Source organism: Oncorhynchus mykiss, chromosome 28, assembly GCF_013265735.2.
Source record: "Oncorhynchus mykiss isolate Arlee chromosome 28, USDA_OmykA_1.1, whole genome shotgun sequence".
Classification (NCBI taxonomy): Eukaryota; Metazoa; Chordata; class Actinopteri; order Salmoniformes; family Salmonidae; genus Oncorhynchus; species Oncorhynchus mykiss.
The window spans coordinates 28,105,363-28,131,877 of record NC_048592.1 but is presented as its reverse complement, the minus strand read 5'-3'; the positions used below and the strand labels follow the sequence as shown (position 1 = coordinate 28,131,877).

The window sequence follows — 26,515 nt, the reverse complement described above, 5'->3', positions numbered from 1 at the left end:
GGGCCTCAGTGACGGAGGGTAAGGTGAGGAGAAGGGAGTTCTCCAAGGAGACTACCACTGTAACTTCCAGACCTGAGTTTGTTTGTCGCCCCAGGCGAGTGTATCCTACAACAGCCCCCCCGCTACTTGTGTGGCCATATAAATGATTGAGGAAGCTGCCAAGTGGTACACTGTGCGTCTCAGATTTCATAGTACTTCACCTCAAGACTCAGAGTCAAGACTTTTCATGATAGGGTATCATTTAGGAGGTGTTTGAGGTTGAGCTACTATTGTTACCCTGTACACTCCATGTCCACTCTGTTACCACTAAAGGTGGTCACATCACTGATATGCCATGGAGATTTATGAGGTGAACTGAGAGTAACATGCGTTAGAGTCCTGCATCGGGTCGAACACCCACGTTTTCCCACAGGTGACCCGCAAAATAAATCAGCTGTCGAGTGGAATTAAAACGTTCTTTCAACCTGTGGGTTGGCTTGCGTTTCAGAACAATTATATTGCGGATTAGAAACGTTTTAAATCAAGATCATCTTTTTTTATTACAAACCCAGCTGCTTGTGTTGCATTTTGTTGCGAATTCCATTCTGTAAGGGGTGAGGCAGACATAGGGAGTGTGGGGCAGGGAACTGTCCATTATTTGTGTGGTGCTGAAACTGAGTCTAATTTGTCTTACGTGCAGAGCTTATGTTCCCTACATGAGAATACATTGCCAAGTTTACTTTCCCTGGCTAGTCTAACTCTAGCAAAAATGGCTAAATTAACCGGATAAATACAAATAAAGTTATGGGGTAATACACCATTGTGGAAAAAGGTGCTGCAAGAGTGAAATCCCCAGTTTGGACAGATGTTGGAGGACAACAACCAGGTAGATGGCTACACAGCCTGCAAAAAGTGCAAGCAGCTATTTGTTTATGATAATTCAGTGATTTATCATTTCATTATTATGGCCAGCTGCCAGCAAAGCTTTGGAATTGACACAGGCAAACAGAGCCCCAAAAAGTTACTTTTTCAAATCCTCTTACACAGTCACATGCATGTAAGACGTTTTCAGTGGTGTAGTGGAGAGTATCCGCAGGTATACGCCATATACCCATGTACATTTCAGTGTTCATTGCGTACACTCATTTCTTAATTCCCACAACGCGTATCAAAATACCTTTGTGTAGTGGAGGTAGACGCTGTATCAATTAATAAGGCTGGTGGAATAGATCAGAATGTCTAGCTTAAAATGTTGATAAACTACTATTTCTTCACAATTTAGCAATGTGAACACAGCGGTAGGCCTACGTGTGAATGTTCCAAAATGCAATTTGCGGGAAAACACCACTCTTAATTTGATTTGATATGATTTTAGAATGTGCACCACACATGCGAGCAGTTTCATGGAGGTGGAAATATCCATGAAAAAATATCCATTCAAAATGTTGAATGACGGGAGATCTAAAGATGCAACGGCTATCATGGGTTGCTAATAGGACTAGGATAATGCCTTTGGCTGCAATGAAAGAAAATGGAAAGAAAACCAATAGAAGAGGAGAACGCAAATGAGGAAGTCTTTATAAAATAAATGCCTTCACATTTCATGGTGGGATTTTGGCTATAGACTACTTTTAAGCAAGGTAAGACATGTCTTCAGTGGTGTAGTGGTGCCTGAAGAAGAAGTGGGTATGCTCAAATTGTGTGTGTAGTTAACCTTTAATTCACTAGCACTGTTTTTTGGTTAGTGATCTTTCTGTAGCACATGAGATGGAGTTTGAAAAACCCAATGCCAATGGATTGATGCAAATAATCATGATATCCTTCTGCCAGGTAAACATAGGCTACTTTGTAGCTAGTTAAGCCTATCATTAGCATTATTATATTTTTCTTGTTCCTTAATTGTTTGATAACTGGATTTTTTTACTTTAGATTATGAGGCATGCAGTGGTGAAATGGAGGGTATACTTTTAGAAAGAAGGGTTCCTAATGGGTTTTTTTTCGGCTGTCCCCTTAGGAGAACCCTTTTTGGTTGCAGGTAGAACTAAATCTATTTGGAAAGGTTCGACATGGAACCCAAAAGGGTTCTAACTGGGGAAAAAAGGGTTCTTCAAAGGGTTCTCCTATGGGGACAGGTTCTAGATAGCACTTTTTTTCTAAGAGTGTATACCCCTTGACTTTTTCACATTTTGTTGTGTTACAGCCTGAATTTAAAATGGATTAAATGTAGGTTTTGTGTCACTGATTTACACACAATACACCATAATGTCAAAGCAGAATTGTGTTTTTAGAAAGGTTTACAAATTAATTAAAAATGAAAAGCTGAAAAGCCCCAGTATATAAGTATTCAACACCTTTGTTATGGCATGCCTAAATAAGTTCAGGAGAAAAAAGGTGCTTAACAAGTCACATAATAAGTTGCATGGACTCACTATGTGTACAATAATGGTGTTTAACATGATTTTAAATAATTATCTCATCTCTGTACCCCACTCATACCCCACTCAATTATCTGTAAGGTCCCTCAGTCGAGCACTGCATTTCAAGCAGAGATTCAACCACAGAGACCAGGGAGGTTTTCCAATGGTTAGCAAAGAAGAGCACCTATTGGTAGAATATCCCTTTGAGCATGGTGCAGTTATTAATTGCACTTTGGATGGTCTATCAGTACACTCCGTCACTACAAAGATACAGGCGTCCTTCCTAACTCAGTTTCTGGAGACAAAGGAAACCGCTCTGCGATTTCACCATGGTGCCAATGGTGATTTTAAAACAGTTACAGATAGGAGATAACTGAGGATCGATCAACAACCTTGTAGTTACTCCACAATACTAACCTAATTGACAGAGTGAAAAGAAGGAAGCCTGTACAGAATAAAAAATATTCCATAACATGCATCCTATTTGCTATAAGGCACTAAAGTAGTACTGCAAAACATTTGGCAAAAATATTCATTTTTTGTCCTGAATACAAAGCATTAATATTTAAGGCAAATCCAACACAACAAACACATCACTGAGTACATATTTTCAAGCATAGTGGTGGCTGCATAATGTCATGGGTTTGCTTATCATCGGCAAGGACTAGAGAGTTTTTTAGGATGAAAAGAAACGGAATAGAGCTAAGCACAGGCAAAATCCAATTAGCTTTCCAACAGACACGGGTAGATGAATTCAGCTATCAACAGGAAATTACCAAAAACACATGGCCAAATATACACTGGAGTTGCTTACCAAGACGACATTGAATGTTCCTGAGTGACCTAGTTACAGTTTTGAATTAAATCGTCTTGAAAATCTATGGCAAGACTTGAAAATGGCTGTCTAACAATGATCACAACCAACTTGACAGAGCTTGAAGAATGTTTTAAAGAATTATGGGCAAATATTGTACAATCCAGGTGTGCAAAACTCTTAGAGACTCAAAGCTGTAATTGCTGCCAAAGGTGATTCTAACATGTATTGACTCAGGGGGTTGAATACTGAATAATAATTTTTCCTCTAATTAAAATCAAAATGTGGGAATTTTTCTTTCCTCTTTGACATTATAGAGTATTTTGTGTGGATCGTTGTCACAAAAAAAAAATCAAGGGTTATGAACACTTTCTGAAGGCACTGCAGTATCAAAAGGGGACCATGGCGCTCTCCCCGAAGCTGGTCTGGTGTGTAAGACCTGTGAATTCAGACAAAAAAAAAGGTGTGATGGGTCCTTACTAAAAAGTATGTTATTTAAAGCTTACCTTGTTTATTTTATTTGTTTTACTATTTTCAATATCTAAAAGAGCAGATTCTGGGTTTCCAAAACACCTACCTGTACCAAATAACTCTCAAAATTGAAGCGATGAGCCCTATTTAAAAATATATATTTTACCAAGAACACCTGCTGTTCCATTTGCTCCACACATGAGCCTGCAGCATCAGATAGCCCAGGCTACTAAGCAGGTCATTCCTACAGTGCGGTGCCTTTTCTGTCCACAGGAAATATCGCTTATTTTTTTGTTTAAAATATGGATTCCAAAAGACTTTAAATATAAGGCCAGATGTACTTTACCTTAAAAACACAAACATATGGATCTTTGAAGGGAATTTTGTGCAGTTTGAACACCTGTTTTTCCGTGGATGTAGGCATTTTTGCCATGTCGCAGAGTGTTATTCATCAACAGTACAATATTTAAAATACGATTAAAGTGTTCACCCTTATGCTAGCTCAATCTTGCTCACTCACAGAGCTATGGCTAATTTAGGCTACACATTTCTACACTGTTAAATTCCATCCTGTTAAAATGATGCACCTAAAAGGTTTGAAAACTTTCCTCTAAAGAAATTCAGTTCCTGAGCCAATATGTTTTTCTGAATGTCCTTTTTCTGATAGAATAATTTTTTTCAAAGATATACTTTTCCCCCCATAAGTTATGAGATCCAAAGGGCCCCACATAGCAGGAATAAAGACCAGTGCGGCTCCAAAAAACTGACTCGTGCAGGACTACTGAGAAGTCTACAAAGTTAAGCATTTCCTAATTTAGGACTTTATTGATTTCCAAGCACTTTCTTAAAGCTAAATTATAAATAACGATTTAACAACCCTATCACCTCATATAGCTTACTGTAGTCATTAGTTATGAGTAGAAAATCACCTATACTGTGTTACCCATGTTAAGAGTCCTGCACGGATCAGCTTATTGGAGCCACACCCTCCCAGTACTGGCCACATTCATTCAGATTTTTCTTCGCAACCCAATCCACCTGCATCGAATTGTTCCGAGAGCCGATCCGTTACCTGCCAAATAACATCCATTTATTTCATTGTTTTAATGACTCCAGAGTATAGGCTATTAATCCCCTTTACCTGCATGAATTCATTTGTCTGCATGTCTATTCAACATTTGGATAAAAGGAAACCAAGCCATGAATTAAGAACGATATATCTTTATTTCCACAATGCGATGCGTCACATTGACAACTCAAATTGCTTTGAGCCTTCTTGCCTAATGAAAGCCTTTGAAGCGACATAACAGAACAAGACCTTTACATTCAATATTGTTTCGATAATCAAATAGTTTAAATAAACATAAATAAACAATTCTCAGATTAAAATATATGCTGCAAAAACAAATGTATTTGGTTGGCCGAGGCTTTGCCAGCCAGTTGAAACTTTATATGGCCTGTGTATGGTCAGTTTACACTAGAAAACCCTTGCTTTTTAAAATGTATTATGTTACCAATCTTTCCTTAGTAGCCTGGGCTATATGCTTCCGCATGCTCACCTGTGGAGTGCGTGGAACAGTGGTTATTCTTGGAAAAAGTGATATTTTGAAATAGAGCTTATCTCTTCAATTTTGTTATTTGGCAAAGGTAAGTGTTTTGGAAATGCCTACTTTTGCGGGAAAACTGGCATATGCATGCTTTGAGGTATATATTGTACATACGCAACATTTATAAATGAATCCCCTGGACTAATAATTACTGTCTATCTGTCTGAACTCATTGCCTGACATGATTTTTTTTTCCACTGAGACACAGTGAGCATGGAGACCAGGCAGGCGAAGCTTGGCAGAGGAGAGAAAGGAGAATGAACATGAATTATGCAAAAGGAAGGCTTATGGCTCATAAGCAACCCATCATTGGCTGTTATCCCATTTTGATGATGTATGGCATAGAAATGACTATTGAGCCCATGGTGAGACGGAGCACACCAACTGACTGTACTAGAAAAAGAAAGGAGGGATAGTCTATTGTAATGTTATACATGGATATGTAGGCTATGCGTTCCAATGCACACACACACACACACAGAAACTGTGGACCAATTTCTTCTCTAGAATGATAATAGTTGTCCTCAACAATCAATGCAGATGGAAAGTATACAACGACATGGCTTCAGAAATCCAATTTGTGTGGCAGACGTAATTTGACCATGTTTGCCGAATACCCGAGTAAATCACTTGCCCTGTGTCTTACAGAGAATATTTATAATTAAGCGATGTAGTTGGTTGATGATAATTAAAATTTTGCTATGCATCGACGCTCCTGTCAAACATCAGCTGTCCCCGTCAAGCCTCACACACACGCTCCCTGCTCTCCCACAGTCGCACTCAGAGCTATCTTTTCACTCAGTGAACCACAGCTCCCCTTTCCAAACACACACACACACACACACACACACACACACACAGAACAGGAGCCGGTGTGTTCGTGTATAGCTATTGCATTTGTTACGGTTGATCTAACTTGAGCTAATCTCACATGTTCTGCATTGACTCAGCAGGTCACTGTACCTCCTCATCTCATCTCATCTCTCAGTCCTTATGAGTGTATCATGAATGACGTACAACCCTAATGTTGAACAACTGAAGAGTCCACTGATGAAAAACCTAATGAGCCAGCGGCACAACTGAATGTGATTGCTGAGATTATCATCAAAGTACTTTATGCAATGAGTTGACATTCCCACCCTTCATAAAAAGCGGAACAATTATCTCTCTGTAAATATTCTGTTTGGGCAATTTTGTGAGATGGGAGGCATCGCTGACTGCACTAGCCTGGTCCCAGAGCTGCATGTTTTAGCCAACTCCTCTGACTATGGTTGTCTTACCATCCAATATGTCCTCAATGTAGTCTAAATTCTCATCTGCAAGGCTTTTCCTGTACAGGATTCTTAAGGTAAACTGAAACATTACGCTCAAAGTGGAACTGACAGAGTTTTAACTACTTTGCAGATATGAAACAAACATACAATCGTAATATTAGTAAAAAAAATAAAAATCCCAGTTTATGCTACAAAACCGACTTCCTAAGAGGTTTTAAAAATAGGTTGTATTTGCTTCAACATTCCATGACGTACAGTAATACATTGTTGGCAGAATAGATGTACAGTATGCAGTTCAATAATGCATGATTGATATAATTCACCAATACATTTCTTGGTACTCCAAAAAATATTGCTATCAGGTTGTAAATCACAGATGGCCTGGTACATTGTTTGCTGCCTCTATTTCGGTATGCACTGTTTCAGTTTCAATAACTCAATATGTTGGACAAAAACGGATGAATGTAACAAAGTCTGGGAATGTCAATACAATCAAACTAGCAAGGGCAATGATCAGAAGTCAGTCATAACATAGCTAATAGGCTAGCATATCTATTCATGTAGAAAGCTAAAATCACAGAGCCTAACGTTAGCTAGATAGCTAGCTAGCTGCTAGGAGGATGTCATGTCATTGGAGGAGTGGGTGAGTGACTGACTTTTTCCCCTCATATCATTTTTCAGTGACTATACTGTACACAGCTAGAGCTGCAGGTGTAATTTGGTTAGCTAGCAAGAACTTGAACCTTCACAAATTCACTCTGGCTATCTACTCCGACTTCAGAGCACTCTCGTCTGAGTGTGCCAGAGCACAGAATAACTGATGAATTTACGACTGTGCAACACCCACTGAATATGACTGACCGGTGTCAGTATACGTAGGCAAAAAAAGTAATACTTAGTCACGAATGCTCTAGATAACATGTAAGCAGCCTAACCAGCTCTGCTACAGCGAATACAATGGTCAGAGTAAGTTGTTCCCTCATTTTTGTCTGGAAGTAGCTAGCAAGCAAGCTAGCTAACTTTAGCAGTTAGCTTTGGGTGCTTGGTTGGGACAAGCATGCACTGTTGGCAGGCAAGCTGCAGAAGGATGAGTAGGCTACAATTAAACAAAGGTCTACTGTAGCTCTGATTGGCTATGATGCACAGGTCTGCGTAGACTCTGGTCCTGGACGAGACAGATGTTTTTATTAGGATTTACTGCAGACAATTGTCAACATTTTCACAAATGCATTAGTATACGTAATTCCCAAACATTCTAACAATTTATGAAAACGTGAAAATGACCACATCTAAGTGCCCGCTTGTCAGAATTTCTTTCAAAAAGTGTCATTCTTCCTGGGGGTGTACATGAACATATTTTAATAAGATTTCATGTTGCTAAAATGCTGTCAGTTCCACTTTAAACTGCAGTACATGGTAGATAGAAGTACGATACAGAATTTAGAGCACTGTGCGCTGAGACTTGGTCTTGCCTTCTCCCCCACTAAACCAGAGGCAAATTACAACATCCCTCACACGCATTGGTCTGCGTGCCATACGGGTGAGCTCTCGCAGAGGTCAAGACAGGTCAGCTCAAACCTAGAATTATTAACTGATACAGGTCTCACTATCTGTGTGATCAGCATGCGAATAGCAGTCCCTACTGTGTTTAGCTATTCCTATACCACACTATTAGTAATAGAAAACCACCTCCTAACTACTCACCTATGACCTTGCTGGTAGAATTGCTGCTCATGGGAAGAAGTTGTGTATCTTAATTGCACTTTTCCTTAAAACAACCAACTCAAGGGGATTTTGTTATTCAGCTAATACATCTAATACAGTATATGCAATGTGTGTGAAACATTGGTTCATATCCGGCTCGAAGGACCATCGCTTTTTCAGCATGAAACTTTGAAATTCTCACAGTTAAATAATGTTGAATAAGTTGTGTATTTCTGAACAGGTAAATGGAGAGATATTTAAGGAAAATGTTCAGTACAAGAGTTATTGAAGCAAGCTCCAAATAACATGCTCGAAGACTAACTTTTAATGTCGAACGATCTTCTGCTCTCAGTGTGAATTTTATTCCACGAGTCATATTATTGATCATTCATGATGACATTTCCCTTTAATTATCTTAGATATTTTTTATTTTACCTTTATTTAACTAGGCAAATCAGTTAAGAACAAATTCTTATTTTCAATGACGGCCTAGGAACAGTGGGTTGCCCCTGAACTGTCTGTTCAGGGGCAGAACGACAGTTTCAGCTCGGGGATTTGAACTTGCAACCTTTCGGTTACTAGTCCAACACTCTAACCACTAGGCTACCCTGCCGCCCCAGATCCAGTGGAGTCAGTATGGAGATGTTATAATATCAAAGAGATTAAAGTCCCTTCCTTAGAAACCTGAAAATCTATTCCTTAACTACTTTTTTTTTTAAATGGCAAATATCAATTTCAATCATTTATTTGCATGTTGTCTTTTCCTCCCAACATTTTTCCTTTCCAAATTTAAAGCAAGATGTCTCACTGGTTCTGAATAAGTACAACCTTGGCATACTCGCAGTCCTCCCTTATCTTGCTTTAAAGAAGTGCAAATAAACTCTCAATTAGATTACATAAACTGTGAACAAGACTTAAAATGTCTTCCCTGCTGCTAGGAACAACAGTTAAAACGGTGAAAACACAAACTAATGTATGTTGGAAATAAAGCAGGAAGCACCCATTGTACCCAGCATGTTCTCTCGATAGATTCTGAACAATAGAGCATTTGTTAGGTGTTGTTTTTTTTTTACAGTAAGTACACTTGGGGAGTTCGAAGGGAAGGCAAGATAATTGGGATCGATTTTATATTGCCTCTGATTGTTGCAAATCTGCTGTCTGATCCATTGTGTCTGTACTGTGGTCAACATGATGGCCTGAAAAGTATGACAATCTATTTGTCTCCAAAACCCCTTTTCCTTTGTGGAAAAATGACCTGTTTTCGGGTCTCAACAATTGACGGTTCAATACATTCCCACCAACAGGTTAACCACCAGTGCAGTATGAAGAGGCTATTTGATATTTGCTGGTGCCATATTTAAAAAGGGCAGTGTCTGAGGGAGTCCCAGTGGGGAGTAGCAGGCTTGAGGGTTTGACACTAATCCACGGTGATGTATCTGTTTAGTTAGATTCTCAGATGAGGTAGAGCGAACACACCGCACTCACTATCACTTTGCAGCACCTGCCATTTTATAAGCTGACAAATTGCATTTATGAGGCACTCCAACAGCTCATTTAAGAAGTGTGTGTGTGTGTGTGTGTGTGTGTGTGTGTGTTTCCTATCCTTCTATTCTTGAGGAACACAATTCACACTAACGATAGGAGTCTTTTAATTTATTTCCATTCTTTCTTTTCCCAGGAAACCACAGTTGAGCTGACTATGGGTGGCAGTGGCACATCAAAGACATAGAGGCGCAATGATCTAGTCAGCATCTAATCTCCGGAAACTAAGGATTTAAGATGTCGTGACCAAGGAAGCGTTTACAAAACACTGAGACATTTCGCCATATTGCTGCAGTAGTAGGTATCATGTAGCAACCTTTATGCCAGAAGCTAGACTTGCACAACAGCAGTCCTAGTTTACCACCTGAGGCTTGAAATTGCCCACTGCAACCTTCATCCTGTCCATATAAGAGCCTGCCTTAATTGCTCAAAAACAAACACTGTGGGTCAAAAGCAATGCATTTACATTAGAACACATGTCTACGGTAAGATATACTGTACAGTTTAGCCATGAGATTGAGCTAATTTCCGACAAAGACCACAGTACAGCCCTCCTTCTCCTCCTCATCCCTCCATCCCATTTCCATGACAGATTTGTGTACATTTGTGCGTCTCTGCAAGGCAAGGTGAAACATGGAAAAATGTTTCATTTAGCCGGCAGGTGGCTCAATTATCCTCTTCCCAGCAATTAGGCACAACACATCGTCATCTTCAAGGGCACCATGGACAAATCTGTTATCCTGCTCGTTTTCCAGCAGCGCTGAGCCTGTCAGACCATGGTTTCTACCATGGTTGGATCCACTGTATGCATATAGTGTGATTGTGGGGGGAGGGGGACAAAATGCTAGTTCTGTTGTTTACAAGTAAGCCTGCTGTACTGATTAAAAGACCTTTCGGTCCCACTTTACAAAAGTGTTGCAATTACTGGGGTATTTATTTGGTAGTTACATAGAGGTACAGTGTAATTACAATATAAAACTGTGCCTTCTTTTGTAAATAACACTTATCTACATAGGCATTGTAACAACTTTTCTCCAATAGATGTTCAACTAATTTGCTCATTCACCACCAGAGTTAAGAAAGTATCACCTTCCCTTGCACCGCACACTTTTGTCCTGCACTGTATCCGTGGCAGACAACATTTGGAGAGGGCATGAAGGTACGCAAGCCGTGTTTCTCAGTATGTACAGTTAATGATGTGTTGTTTTCAGATTAGACTCGTCTAGTCAGAGAGGTGCCAGGGAAACAAGGTTGTTCTGTCTTTACAGGAACAAGCAGAGGCCTTTTCACAAACAGATGAATTCAAATATGCAGCAATAGCCAGGGAGAGCAGACAGATTTAGGAAGGGTCACTGTATCACCTAATGAGCCTCAAACAAACTCCACAATAAAACTGTTGCTTGGTCAACTTCTCAATATGTTTGTGGGTGCTAATTCAAGCCAAGTAGACCTACACAATAGCACTGAGTATGAAAAGCAAAAAAACACTTGCTACGACGTTGTTGTTTCGCAGTGTACCGAAAATCTCAGGTGATTGAGTTTTATCATACTCTATGTCTGCCAAAGGGCATGGAAATGGCCTCGTCCTGGCATGGAAGCTAGTGAAATGAGACTGACCTAATTGTATTGCCATTGATTGTTTCAACAGTCACTGTTCGTTTGACTGACAGTGACCTCATAGGTAATGATCATTTGTCCAAGGTAATGAAGAGATAGGATGCCTCGGAAATTACACCCTATTACCTATATAGTGAACTACTTGGTCAAAATAAGTGCACTACAGGCCAAGGAATAGGGAGACTGGTGAAAAGTAATTCACTATATGCTGTCATTTGAGATGCGGACTCAGGGATTTGTCTTTACCATCTGTAATCACCTGTTGCGTTTGAATGATGACAACTGTATAATCCTCCTATCGTTGTCATGTCATGCATGGCACATCCAGATCTGATCTGGCATCAGTCTAGTAATGACCTGTCTTCCTCACTGTAAACCCAGAGGCTACAAGCAAAAGCCTCAGAGAGCGGCAGGTGTGGCCGACTGTTGCTCTGAAGCATCAGGTTGAAACACTTACAGTGTCCCCACAGACCTATTCAAAGGTTGGTGGAATCCTTGATATAACTTTGATATAACTCATTAGATTAACTTTAATGTCTGCTATAATGTCTGCTTTAATGTCTGCTTTAATGTCTGCTATAATTAAACATCATGATCATAATTAACCATTGTCTCAATTCACATCAGACTAAAAAAATAAAAATAAAGAACCACAGTGTCCTGTGGCTGTGAAGGAAATAGTGCCTTGGTAAAGAACAACAGTGTCCTGTGGCTGTGAAGGGAATAGTGCCTTGGTAAAGAACAACAGTGTCCTGTGGCTGTGAAGGGAATAGTGCCTTGGTAAAGAACAACAGTGTCCTGTGGCTGTGAAGGGAATAGTGCCTTGGTAAAGAACAACAGTGTCCTGTGGCTGTGAAGGGAATAGTGCCTTGGTAAAGAACAACAGTGTCCTGTGGCTGTGAAGGGAATAGTGCCTTGGTAAAGAACAACAGTGTCCTCTGGTGGTTGTCATTTAAAAATCATGCACTGTTCTGGTCTAAGAGTTTACAGATGCAAAATTGCACATTCTACACCTCTCTCTTTCTCTCCTTCTCTAACACACACACACACACACACACACACACACACACACACACACACACACACACACACACACACACACACACACACACACACACACACACACACACACAATAGATGTGTGTTTTTCCAAGGCCTAAACTGTCAATCACCCCTCCCCAGTACCATAGCTTAAGCTTCAACTTTAAAGCTGACATTAATTTGGAGCTAAGGGGGCAGGGGATACATGCACTATTCAAATATTTAGCGACTCACTGTGTCTATGTATGGAATACTTGTGTTCTTCTTTCATTCCAGCGCTTTCATGTGAATATCAAAGACATCAAAATAGAGTCCCATAAAGAAGTTATTGAGGTTACCACTGAAAATTACACACGCATATTTGTGTGTCATCAACAATGAGACATGGGACACAGCACTGCGTGTGTTTGTCTCCACACACACCAGTGCATTCACCTCACGTGGTGGTTTGAGTATAATGGTCTCTCCTAACTGACTCTCTAATGTTTGCCTACTCATCTCAAGCATGTCAGATGTCTTATCTTCTCCAGGATAATAAGATTGCCCTTGAATTTGTGGAGAACAGTGTTGGAAAATAAATGTTGGTGGGGGAGTGGTTACGATAGGGCAAAATGACGTATTATCTTGGTTTGTCAATGAAATCATGACTTGTTTGATTTCTCTGGGTGAACGGAATAAGAGCTCCGTGAAGCAGGAGAGTTGAATTTAGTTTAGTTAGTTAAGTTTAGCAATTTTTTTTTACATCCTGCGTCACTCCGTCAAGGGAAGTAAAGTATTATTTCTAACAAAGATGTCTACATATATTTCAGGATGTTGTGTATCCCTGGAAATAATCAGATTTCACGTAAACTTTAGTTTTGAAAACATAGCTTGTCCGAAAAAAAGTGATCTCTCGGCACAACCCCGGGTATGGGTTAACTTTTTAAAACCATGTTTATATTTGTCTTATCTTCATTTCCCAAACAAAATTCAACACAAACACTTAATATATATATATATTTGAATAATTTTAAGCATCTTTTAACACAGGCTTAAGACCTAACAAACACTTTGTACTTTTTTTAAACAACACTTTTAACATAGGCCCTGTTGTTACCTCATATCCCAGCAACAATGCCTTGCATTATGCCTGGGAAGAAAACATTGGCTCAACTTACCCCAAGACAAACATTTTGACTATATTAGCCCACGTAGCTCATATTGAAGTTTATACAGACACCAACTGGTGTATAGAATAATCTTAAAATTATCTACTTTGGTTTAGTTAGACACAAGCATCATGAAACCTCAATAAATAACACAATAACACAATCAATTAATTTGACTGGACCTAATTTGCTTGCCCCTTTTTTCATGTGGTTTCTTACTTCACAGACTCCATGAAATTATTACCTCCTCTTAAATATTTGGTCAACTGATTAACTTGCTATGCTGCCTAAAAAACAAGTGTGGCTCAACTTACCCCACTCTCCCCTATAAACATTGAAAGTAAACAATTTCTCTCATGGTTGAAGTCACAGGCGTCACCAACTAACAACAACTATGCCTTGAATCACATTGTAAAGCCACATTCTGCCGTGTTCTCCCAACAGCCTGCATTTTTCTTGAAGGCTGGGACAAACACGCCTCATTCAACTCATTGAGGGCTTGATGATTAGTCGACAAGTTGAATGAGGTGTGTTTGTCCAGGGCTACAACACAAATGTGTGCTGCTGGGGGAACTGGAGAACTGGAGTTTGGAAACACTGGCCTATTGTACTGTATGACAGACATACAAGAACATATTTTCAGGCCCTTTCCCTCACCCATCCCCTTTCCACCAATCAGAATCATTATGCCCCGTCCCACATTTTTCTTTTTTTCCCTGACAATAACACGTTTATCTCTCACCTAAAAACCTTCTACTCTACTTTCATTAAAAAGGCCAGTGTCCTCTAGCTGCATTACTCAGGAGCTAACGAGTTAGGGATAATTAAGAAGCCAAGCTCAATAATGGGGAGAGGAGCAGTAATGCCAGGGTAATTGAGGCATGTGTGTGTGTGTGTCTGTGTCTGTGTGTGTTGTTACCATTGCTGTGAGGGGCAGCTCATGAGAAAGATAAGAGCGGCATCACCACAGTCAGTTCAGGGTGAAATGCCACATTCGATGACTGTCGTTCACTAAGTCATTATGCTGATAAAGATTGCAGAACGTTGTGTGCGGTTTAGTGTATGTGCAATGAAATGTATATTTGAAAATGTAGAGGAATTGAATGAATGCAGACACAGACAGTCCAAGTATATGAATACGTATCTATTTGTAAAGTAAAGGTGAAGGGTGAGAGAGGGTGTCTGAGGGTGATAGAGAAGGAGGGCTGTTATGAGACATTCATGTTATTGTGTAAGGTACCCATTGTGGAATATGTACACTCTTTTTCAAGCCAAAAAGAGGTGTAAAAGAAATGGTGACCTTACGCCATGTTGATCCAACCCCTCTTCAATCGTGACACGATTCGTATACAGAGAAAGAGTCCTTCCTATCCTGTGTCAGGGGAAACAAGAGACAGTATTAACAAAAACAGCATTAGTGTATGTTGTTACTACTCTTCAAGGTTATTGAGCCCAAGACAATTATAGGTCAGAGGTTGTACCTTGTTCCCAGCAACAGTCCAGCCACCCAGTCTAGTCCAGCCACGCTGATAAAGGTTATGACATTTAGGACGATCTATGGGACATAGAAGGAAACGTGAGGCCATGTTGAACTGTTCTTCTGATACACAGCAGTTTATGAGTAAAGTGTTCTATAAGTATGCATGAAGCTACGATCGAAGTACTCACATTGAAGTTCTCTCTCACGAAGGCCTCTCACCAAAGGCCCACAGTACAAGAGACAACCCACCTGAGGAATATCTCATGGAACAGAAGCAGGGCATACCACATGATGGATGGATAAGTCTCTACTAACATGGATATATCTCGATTAAAAGGTGCCAAAGTCCTCTCCTGGTGTCTTACCTCAGAGATGTTCATACAACACATTTATGAAACCACCACTTAGCTTAAAAATCAATCATTATACTGATTTGAGGTTGAACAGACAAAATAGTTGTGTCATAATTTCTATTTCCTGACTGACTTGCTGCCTCTGCTCCAAGCCCTGTTTTATCCAATGAAATGCCAGTAGGTGAGTGACATTTAAGCAGTGTTATTTGGGGACTGTGTGTCAGGGAAAAGGGCAGGCCAGGTGGATTGATTGTCCAGGGCAGGGGGTGGTAAAGGTGTTGGAGTGAGTGGGTTTCATTAAGGTCTGGTAAATCACGGAGAAAAACAAAGACATTGTATCCCTATGCCATTCACAAGGACTATCTCCTATACCAGGGGTACTCAACTACTATTTGATAAGGCCCGTTCACGCAAATTTCCTAGGAGGTCCGGATGGATATTGTAATTTATCGGCGAAGAAACAAACTACCACCCTGCAACCCCAAACTGTTTCAACTTTTTACAACCCTCTTGTTGGCGGTGAAAACTTTTTGCAGATTTAAGCATATTTCCTGCAATTCTACACAATTTGCCATGGGGTGGACAGAAAATGTTGCCTTTTCAAATGTAATTTCTTGCAATTCTACACATTTTGCCATGTCTTATTTGAGTTCATATACCTGAGTAACTCAATAAACTCAATGGGGGCCCCCTGGGGGTCGAGGCCCCTGCCCACGTAATGTGGCCATGATAACTTCAAGATGTAGATATATGGTTAGCCTAACTTACCTACCTAGCTAATATGGGCTAGTTGATCAACTGGACATGTCTGACAGGTTATGAATAGCTCTTCAAGGTCTGTCAGTGAATGACATAACAAGAGGAAAACTGCCCATGCACGAGCAAAATAATAAATAATAATAAATACAATTTTAAAAAGTCTGGACCCGCGGCCTGTATTGACACTGTCCTGGGTCCAGATCACGGTCTGCCAGCTGCGTATGGCTGCCCTTCACCATTCAATACCTGTATAACGTTCATACACACGACATACAATTCTGTACCTATACCATTCATAAGGAGACTTGTATACCATTCTACCTGTATACCCTTCATACGGACTGTACCATTATTGACCTATCTACCATTCATACGGACACTCTCCGGTTCAATTCTATACCTGTATACTATACCATTCATAAAGACTATTATACCTTTCTGTGCTTAAATATTGTTTAATAACATGTCTCATGTAACATTCTGTACCTGCACCATTGACAGTGACCATATGAATCTCTCAAAGTCGTTCCTATCATCAACTGTAGGAATTCAGTGCAGATACCCATGACAGCTAGTTAATAGGTAGGACAGACAACAGTTACGACTACTTCTCTGCTTGTGATTTCTAATTATAACAACTTGATGGCTGGGCAGGACAGGAATAAGCAAATATGATTGAATGTGCCTCAGAAAGGTAAAAGACATCCATCTTCCAATACGCAGCTTTTTTAAGATGAGATCAATAAAACTATAAAACACTGCCTAACATTTAAATGGCCTCATTTGCAGGCCTTCTGTAAGGGAGAAAACAACTGATATTGACATACAGGAAACTCTGAGTAATGGTTATGTTGAGGGTTCTATTTTATTTATGGACTGATGGAGGCAGGAATATATGATGAGTGGTTCTGTATGCGTCCCACAGTTTCAGATAAACTTTGCAACAACTTTTCAGTTCAGTATTTTTTAGTGGCGCTAAATAAAACCCATGTATTTAAATGGCAGTTACATAGACATGAACAGGGTTATGGGACATGTTACATAGACATGAACAGGGTTATGGGACATGTTACATAGACATGAACAGGGTTATGAGACATGTTACATAGACATGAACAGGGTTATGGGACATGTTACATAGACATGAACAGGGTTATGGGACATGTTACATAGACATGAACAGGGTTATGAGACATGTTACATAGACATGAACAGGGTTATGAGACATGTTACATAGACATGAACAGGGTTATGGGACATGTTACATAGACATGAACAGGGTTATGGGACATGTTACATAGTCCTAAGCAGTTTCAAATCGCAACTAGGATGCTGTATACAGACAGCATCCTAGTTGAGCATTGTTCCTGTACCTGCCATCTGAAATTAATTACAGCCTTATGTGTATGGACATATGTCGAAGAAGCGAGTGTTTTCCAGTTAAACAATGACAATACTAGGCTATCTATTAGAATGGAAGACCCTGGATAAAATCTGTTTTTACATGTTGAGGTTATAGATATGCCTTTGTCGATGGGAATCTTAATTTTTTGTTCAACTGTACACTTTTATTAGCCTTGTACAAACATCCGGAAGTTTTGCGAGATTACATTCGGGTTTCGTGACATGGATACAGCTAACCATTTACAGTGAATTCAGAAAGTATTCAGACCCCTTGACTTCTTCCACATTTTGTTACGTTACAGGCTAATTCTAAAATTGATTAAATTGTCCCCCCCCCCCCCCCCCCCCCCCCCAACCCCTAATCAATCAACACACAATACCCCATAATGACAAAGCAAAAACAGGTTTAGGTATTTTTTTAAATGTATTAAAAATAAAAAACTGAAATAGCACATTTACATAAGTATTCTTACTCTTTACTCTGTACTTTGTTGAAGCACCTTTGGCAGCGATTACAGCCTTGAGTCTTACTGGGTATGACGCTACAAGCTTGGCACACCTGTATTTAGGGAGTTTCTCCCATTTTTCTCTGCAGATCCTCTCAAGCTCTGTCAGGATGAAGAGCGTCGCTGCACAACTATTTTCAGGTCTCTCCAGAGATGTTTGATCGGGTTCAAGTCCAGGCTCTGGCTGAGCTATTCATGGAAATTTAGAGACTTGTCCCGAAGCCAATCCTACATTCTCTTGGCTGTGTGCTTAGGGTCGATGTCCTGTTGGAAGATGAACCTTGGCCCCAGTCTGAGGTCCTGAGTGCTCTGGAGCAGGTTTTCATTAAGGAACTCTCTGTACTTTGCGCCGTTCATCTTTCCTTCGACCCTGACTAGTATCACAGTCCCTGCCGCTGAAAAACAACACAGCATGATGCTGCCACCACCATGCTTCACAGTAGGGATGATGCCAGGTTTCTTCCAGACTTTCATTTTCAGGTTTCATTTTTTTACAATTTCACCCATATTTAACTAGGCAAGTCAGTGATGCTGGTCTGAGAATCCTTTAGATGCCTTTTGGCAAACTTCAAGCGTGCTATCATGTGCCTTTTACTAAGGAGTGGCTTCAGTCTGGCCACTCTACCATAAAGACCTGATTGGTGGAGTGCTGCAGAGATGGTTGTCCTTCTGGAAGGTTCTCCCATTTCCACAGAGGAACTCTAGAGCTCTGTCAAGAGTGACCATTGGGTTCTTGGCCATCTCTCTGAACAAAGCCCTTCTCCCCCTATTGCTCATTTCGGCCGGGCGACCAGCTCTAGGAATAGTCTTGTTGGTTCCAAACTTCTTCCATTTAAGAATGATGGAGGCCAGTGTTCTTGGGGACCTTCAATGCTGCAAAAAAAATTGGCACCTTTCCCCAGATCTGTGCCTCGACACAATCCTGTCTCTGAGCTCTTCGGACAATTCCTTCAACCTCATGGCTTGGTTTGTGCTCTGACATGCACTGTCAACTGTGGGACCTTATATAGACAGGTGTGTGCCTTTCCAAATCATGTCCAATCAATTCAATTTACCTCATCTGGACTCCAATCAAGTTGTAGCAACATCTCAAGAATGATCCGTGGAAACAGGATGCACCTGAGCTGAAATTCGAGTCTCATAGCAAATGGTATGAACACTTATGTAAATAAGGTATCGTCATTATGGGGTATTCTATGTAGAATTTTTTTTATTTTTAATCCATTTTAGAATAAGTCTGTAACGTAACAAAATTGTGGAAAAAGTCAAGGGATCTGAATACTTTCCGAATGCACTGTATGTAAGCTTGCAAAATCAGGGTGGCTCGCGAGGCTAAAACTGTATGGCTGTTATTAATTTCAGACGCTAGGCATCGGAACGATACGCATCTGTATACAACATCCTAGACGCAATCCGAAGCTAAGTCCTATGATGCAACTTTCATGTAACATCAGAGTTTTGTGGATCACTTTATAGAAGTTTTTCTATATGACCTTAACCTTCATGTATTTGATGAAGAGGTACAAGAAGGAGGAACAAATCTGTCAGGAGTAGAAAGCAAGGCACAACTTTTCAACTAGGGAATAGCCAAAGTGGATACCTGAGCTGGCAAGGTGAAAACCCTGTCGATGTGCTGTTGAGCAAAGCACTTCACAGTAATTTGCTCCAGGGGTGCCATGCAACTATGGCTGACCCTGTATAACAACACATTTCAAAGCACCTATCCAGTGTGTGACAATAAAAAAAAAGATTTGAATAAACTAACAACTTTACAAATCTTTGATTCAAATGGTAGACTTTGCTGCCATCATGTGGATGGTAGAAAAACATTTTGAATACCTTTTACATGTTCAATGCACAAATGTAACCCATAACTGAATGTTAATCAGATGTTTAGATTAGTCCTTCCGTTGACTATCATATGGAAAGTATAAAGTTCACATAATCTGCACCAGTCTGGAAAAGCACGACTTGACAAAAGCCATGATGGCTACGGCAATGTGGCCACAAACTCTTGGTACAGTTTCAATAGTCCAACTTGCTCAAACTCCCTTTGTAGCTCCTCGAGGGACAAAAACTCTTTGATTTCAAAAGATGAGATCCTGTGAATGAGAGAAGAAACACATTGAGGGATGATAGAGTGAGGAGCAGTAAATGAAATCAAGGACTGATTACAGTGAGTTCTTGAACACATTACCAGAGACCTTTATAATGCCCAAATGTACAATTGCAAAATGCCCACGTTATGACACAAATTCATATGGAAAAGCTGAGGAAATCCTTAACCGTTTGAGGTCTGAGACTTGGGTTTCGCAAAGAACTCTCATCATCTTCTCTTTGCATCTCTTTCCTGATGAATCCACATCTACTTTCACAGTTCTCTGGAGATGGATGTATTCCTACAGAAGGAAAACAAACAGTTGTTTTGGCCTGTAAATATAATGACCTGTGAAACCAGCAGTTAATTAATACTGTTCAAGTACAAGTTTAGCATGGGTAGTAGTTATTCCTGGTTGGCAAATGATGAAGGAGGCAGGGTAATAATGATCAATAAATGTATTGTATGATGTTGCAATAATTAAGGTGCCAAGTCAACATGTCCCAACACTGTTTGTCTGAATTATATTTTCCAACTTTCATATTCAGTTCAACTTTCTGGACATGCACAGTTAATTACTGAACAAAGGAAAAGTGAAAAACAACACAGACATTTTGTGGAATGACATACATACTATGCTTTTTCAGTAATTAATTTAGGTTCAGATGGAGTATGAACACCACATCTTTAAAGAAGTGGATTAGGCCTCAAACAAAACATATTTATGGAGGGGAGTGAATTTGGACAGTGAAGCTACCATTTGTTATTTGTCTCTATAATCCAGCATTTTAGATTTGAGATAATATGTTTTACATTAGGTGACAGTATAGAATGTCACCTATTTTGGGGTATTTTCATACATACACTACCCTATGTATTTATTTGGACAGTAATACTAAAACTTTAAATTTGAGATCAAACGTTTTATATGAGGTGGCAGTATACAATGTTACCATCTATTTGAGGGTATATTAATAGATACGTTTTACCGGTTGGAAATTAAAGCACTTTATGTATCTAGTCCAGCCATTTAAAGGTGTCATAAGAATTCATTTTACTCAATGTTTAGTATTTAGTCCCATATTCCTAGCACGCAATGACTACATCAAGCTTGTGACTCTACAAACTTGTTGTATGCATTTGCAGTTTGTTTTAGTTGTGTTTCAGATTATGTTGTGCCCAATAGAAATGAATGGTAAATCATGAATTGTGTCATTTTGGAGTCACTTTTATTGTTAATAAGAATATAATTTGTTTCTGAACACTTCTACAAGAATATGGATGCTACCATGATTACAGATAATCCTGAATGAATCGTGAATAATGGGTTAGGGTTAGTGATTATGCCCCCAAAACACGATAACCTCTCAATAACCTAGCATTTTTGTGTGTGTGGGGGGGGGGGGGGGGGGGGGGAAGATATTTATACCTCTAACTTTCTCACTCCCCTGTTGACTTTCATTATTCACGATTCATTCAGGATTATCCGTAATCATGGTAGCATTCACATTAGATGTTGAAATGTTCAGAAACATATTCTAATCTTATTAACAATAAAAGTGATGATTTACCATTCAATTCATGATTTACCATTCATTTCTATTGGGCACAACATAATCTGAAACACAACTAAAACAAACTGCAAATGCACCCAACAAGTTTGTAGTCACAAGCTTGATGTAGTCATGGCATGCTAGGAATATGGGACCAAATACTAAACCTTTGACTACTTTGATAAACTATAAACAAATTTGTTCAAATACTTATGACTTCTTCAGAAGGGGGGGCCTAGATACATAAAGTGCATTCATTTATAAATGGTAAAACAGATATGTATGAAAATACTCTTAAATAAAGGTGACATTCTGTACTGTCGCCTCACATGAAACATTTAATCTCAAATCCAAAATGCTGAAGTATAGAACAAAATGTAACATATGGAAGGGAGTGTACATGACATCATTATATCCAACATATCGTGAGGGTTTACATAGGTTAACATACACCTGAGCCAAATACATTTAAACTCAGTTTTTCACAATTCCTGACATTTATTCCTCAGAAAAATTCCATGTCTTAGGTCAATTAGGATCACCACTTTATTTTAAGAATGTGAAATGTCAGAATAATAGTAGAGAGAGAATGATTTATTTCAGCTTTTATTTCTCTCATCACATTCCCAGTGGGTCAGAAGTTTACATACACTCAATTAGTATTTGTTAGCGTTGCCTTTAAATTGTTTAACTTGGGTCAAACGTGTCAGGTAGCCTTCCACAAGCTTCCCAAAATAAGTTGGGTGAATTTTGGCCCAGTCCTCCTCACAGAGCTGGTGTAACTGAGTCAGGTTTGTAGGCCTCCTTGCTCGCACACGCTTTTTCAGTTCTGCCTACAAATTTTCCATAGGATTGAGGTCAGGGCTTTGTGATGGCCACTCCAATTCCTTGATTTTGTTGTCCTTAAGCCATTTTGCCACAACTTTGGAAATATGCTTGATATCATTGTCCATTTGGAAGACACATTTGCAACCAAGCTTTAACTTCTTGACTTCTTAACTAATGACTTGAGATGTTACTTCAATGCATCCACATTATTTCACATTATTTTCCTTCCTCATGACGCCATATATTTTGTGAAGTCCACCAGTCCCTCCTGCAGCAAAGCACCCCCACAACATGATGCTGCCACCCCCGTGCTTCAAGGTTGGGATGGTGTTCTTCGGCTTGCAAGCTTCCCCCTTTTTCCTCCAAACATAACGATGGTCATTATGGCCAAACAGTTCTACTTTTGTTTCATCAGACCACAGGACATTTCTCCAAAAAGTACGATCTTTGTCCCCATGTGCAGTTGCAAACTGTAGTCTGGCTTTTTTATGGCGGTTTTGGAGCAGTGGCTTCTTCCTTGCTGAGAGGCCTTTCAGGTTATGTCGATATAAGACTAATTTTACTTTAGATACAGATACTTTTGTACCTGTTTCCTCCAGCATCTTCACAAGGTCCTTTGCTGTTCTTCTGGGATTGATTTACATTTTTCGCACCAAAGTACGTTCATCTCTAGGAGACAGAACGTGTCTCCTTCCTGAGCGGTATGACGGCTGCGTGGTGGCATAGTGTTTATACTTGCGTACTATTGTTTGTACAGATGAATGTGGTACCTTCAGGCGTTTGTAAATTGCTCCCAAGGATGAAACAGACTTGTGGAGGTCTACAATTTTCTTTGCTGATTTCTTTTCATTTTCCCATGATGTCAAGCAAAGAGGCACTGAGTTTGAAGGTTGGCCTTGAAATACATCCACAGGTACACCTACAATTGACTAAAATAATGTCAATTAGCCTATCAAAAGCTTCTAAAGCCATGACATAACTTTCTGGAATTTTCCAAGCTGTTTAAAGGCACAGTCAACTTACTGTATGTAAACTTCTGACCCACTGGAATTGTGATACAGTGAATTATAACTGAAATAATCTGTCTGTAAACAATTGTTGAAAATATTACTTGTGTCATGCACAAAGTAGATGTCCTAATCGACTATAGTTTGTTAACAAGAAATTAGTGGAGTGGTTGAAAAACAAGTTTTAATGACTCCAACCTAAGTGTATGTAAACTTCCGACTTCAACTGTACATCATATTCATTATTTATCATGTGTTATAGCTGATCTGAAGAGACGTCATTGCATCAGTTAAAGTCTAAACTCTACACTACCTTGATACTCCTTCTTGCGCCTTGCAGAAGGACCAGTATCAACTTCCCCAAGAACAGCCTTCCGGTGAGCCCCAAATCCGAGCTCCACTTTTCAATTGCCTTTATATATTTTGTTTTGGACCTCATATGGTCTATTAGAAAAAGAGCTATCCACGTCTCCTCCTCACCACCCTCCTCTTGCACCTCCACCAGGGACTGGTCATTTAAAGTAAGTTCAGTGAAGTTCTGTTGGAGCCACAGCAGTAGTTCATGAACCATGGGGTCTGGCTCCAGTGTGGAGGCCTTTTCCAGCAGACTCTGCTTGATGTGTTGGCATTGTTTCCTGGAGAGCTGTTTAGAGCTGACACTTATTTTTGGGACACAGTGGGGGTACTCTGTTGGCAGCTGGAAGAGGAGACTCAAAAGAGTTCTCTCACTGGTGGCTGCTTCCACCTCCATCTGGATGCGGAATACAAGTCCCTTTTCTGCTGTGAAAACACTAACATGTTCAAGTAACTCACAAAACATCACACCACATGTAAAATACTACTAGCTATACATAGCTAGCATCTAGGCTAGCCAGCTAGCTAACATAAAGTAAAAACTCTAGCTACAGTGTACATAATGTATTGTGGAAATGCCAACTCCAAGTACCTTAACACCACAATGATTTCATCCACGGGGTTGAGCGCAGACTAGTTTGGGAAATTAGCTGCCGACACACATGCAGTCGATACCTCAAAATATAAATTCTTAAACCCTTACAGTGTACCTATTCTTGTTTTTACATGCCTTTGTTTTATTTTAAAAAAGTATGGATTTCAGCAAACAATCAAAAACAACCACCGACTGTTTCCTTGTTGAGATTTGCACCGGGTTGCAAGCGTTTTATTTAAAAGTATAGATTTCAGCAAACAAAAAAAGCATGCAACAGAAGACAAACATAGGGACAAGGTAAGGGTTTAAGAAAATACATTTTTGAAGGGTTCCCCAACTGGCGGCTTGCGGGGTGATTGCCTCAAAATAATTTAAAATAATTTAGCAAATAAATATTATTTTAATTGTTGGACGAGTGATTTTAATTTTGGAAATCTGTTCCATAGTATTCCCACGCTTAAGAGAGATATATGTTTTTGCTTCTACATACAGTGAGTCATGTGGCCATGGCTTGCTGTATTAAGCAGGCAGACTGGGATCGCAGCACGTTAGAATGTGCAAAACAAGCAAATTTGAGTGTGGTACGATCATTGGTGCCAGGCGCGCAGGTTCCAGTATCTCAGAAACAGCCAGCCTCCTGGCCTTTTCAGGCATGATAAGTGTCTAGGTTTTACAGAGAATGGTGCAACAAACTAAAAACATCCAGTCAGCGGCAGTCTTGTTGGCAAAAAACAGCTTGTTGGTGATTGGTCGAAAGAGAATGAGACACTGGGCTACACTCCTATCTGCTAAAAACAAGAAGTGGATCCAGTGCGCATGCAACCACAAATACTGGACAATTGAGGAGGGGAACCTGCCTGGTCTGACAAATCCTGGTTCCTGTTGCATCATACTGATGGCAGTCAGGATTTGGAGTAAGAAGTATGAGTCCATGGCTCTATCTTGCCTGCTGTCAACGGTACAGGATGGTGGCAGTGGTGGTGTGGGAAATGTTTTCCGGGCACACGTTAGATCCCTTGATACCAATTGAGCAACATATCCATGCCACAAATAATTCAGGCTGTTCTGGAGCCAAAGCAGTGTCCTATCCAGTTCTAGATGTGTGTACCTAATAAACTGGCCAATGAGTGTATGCGATCATGTACAAAATGTAAGCAGGGTTAGAAATTATGTTTTAAATCAAATAAAGTATACAACATGTGTAGTCTAACTGTGAAACACTTACTTAGGGAACCTTCCCAACAATGCTGAGAAACAAAATAGATAAATAATAGAAAGGTAAAACACGTAATAATAAATACACATTGAGTAACAAACTTGCCTATATACAAGTGGAAACAGTCAAATAGTATACCTGTTTCGGCTTCTTACGGTCAATTTGTAGCCTACAAATTATTTGTAATGATGTTCTGGGCTCGACGTCTGAATCTAGTCGATGATCCCTGGCATAGCGATTCTAAGGAGTCGGAATTTCATTTAAAAAAAGTATAATCTGCGCCCAACTCCGTGGATGAAATCATCGTGGAGTTGAGTTACTAGGCAAATCACAGCTAGCTAGCTCAACAATTTACCTGATTTCTCAAGTAGCTCAAATTCGTCCTTTTCACAGTATATTGCTGATAAAACGGACATTTCATCCAATGCCAGCTCAGACATTTCAAATAACAACTGTCATTCAAAATATCTCAAAAGAAATCGGTGCTTCTTTCACTCATTTTGTAAAAAAAATTTACGCGTTAAATGTGTGCTTGTTGTTTATGTCCGATGTACTTCAAGTCCCTATTTTTAGTTCCACCCGTATCCAGACAAGAAACTATGGTCAAGAGAGCTGATTTACTTGTAGTGTAGCTAGCTAGTTCAACTTGTAATTAAAACTACACTACATGACCAAAAGTATGTGGATACCTGCTCGTCAAACATCTCATTCCAAAATCATGGGCATTAATATGGAGTTGGTCCCCCCT

General features: G+C 39.8%; 1 protein-coding gene across 4 annotated transcripts; it reads right to left on the bottom strand.

Annotated features, from left to right (window-relative positions):
• Positions 1–19,300: 19,300 nt before the first annotated feature.
• Positions 19,301–26,514, bottom strand: rwdd3 (RWD domain containing 3). Of its 4 annotated transcripts, XM_036966806.1 has the most exons (5): positions 26,123–26,514; positions 25,906–26,007; positions 23,916–24,382; positions 20,403–20,515; positions 19,301–20,218 (listed from the first exon to the last, which is right to left on the bottom strand). In XM_036966806.1, exons 3-5 carry the CDS (start codon positions 24,351–24,353, stop codon positions 20,107–20,109), a joined length of 663 nt encoding a protein of 220 aa, XP_036822701.1. In that variant the 5' UTR covers positions 24,354–24,382; positions 25,906–26,007; positions 26,123–26,514; the 3' UTR covers positions 19,301–20,106. The 4 variants fall into 4 exon arrangements, with proteins under 4 accessions (XP_036822701.1, XP_036822700.1, XP_036822697.1 ...); XM_036966805.1 differs by having other exon boundaries at positions 23,916–24,379; positions 25,906–26,514; XM_036966802.1 differs by lacking the exon at positions 25,906–26,007.
• Position 26,515: the final 1 nt, after the last annotated feature.

Excerpts from the sequence above, each read along its gene's own strand:
- rwdd3 (XM_036966802.1), bottom strand. The coding sequence starts at position 26,207 with ATGTCTGAGCTGGCATTGGATGAAATGTCCGTTTTATCAGCAATATAC. Across the intron at positions 20,516-23,915 it reads GCGCAAGAAGGAGTATCAAG|GAATACATCCATCTCCAGAG; the intron begins GTAGTGTAGAGT and ends TTCCTTCTGTAG. Across the intron at positions 20,219-20,402 it reads CAAGTCTCAGACCTCAAACG|GATCTCATCTTTTGAAATCA; the intron begins GTTAAGGATTTC and ends TCTCATTCACAG.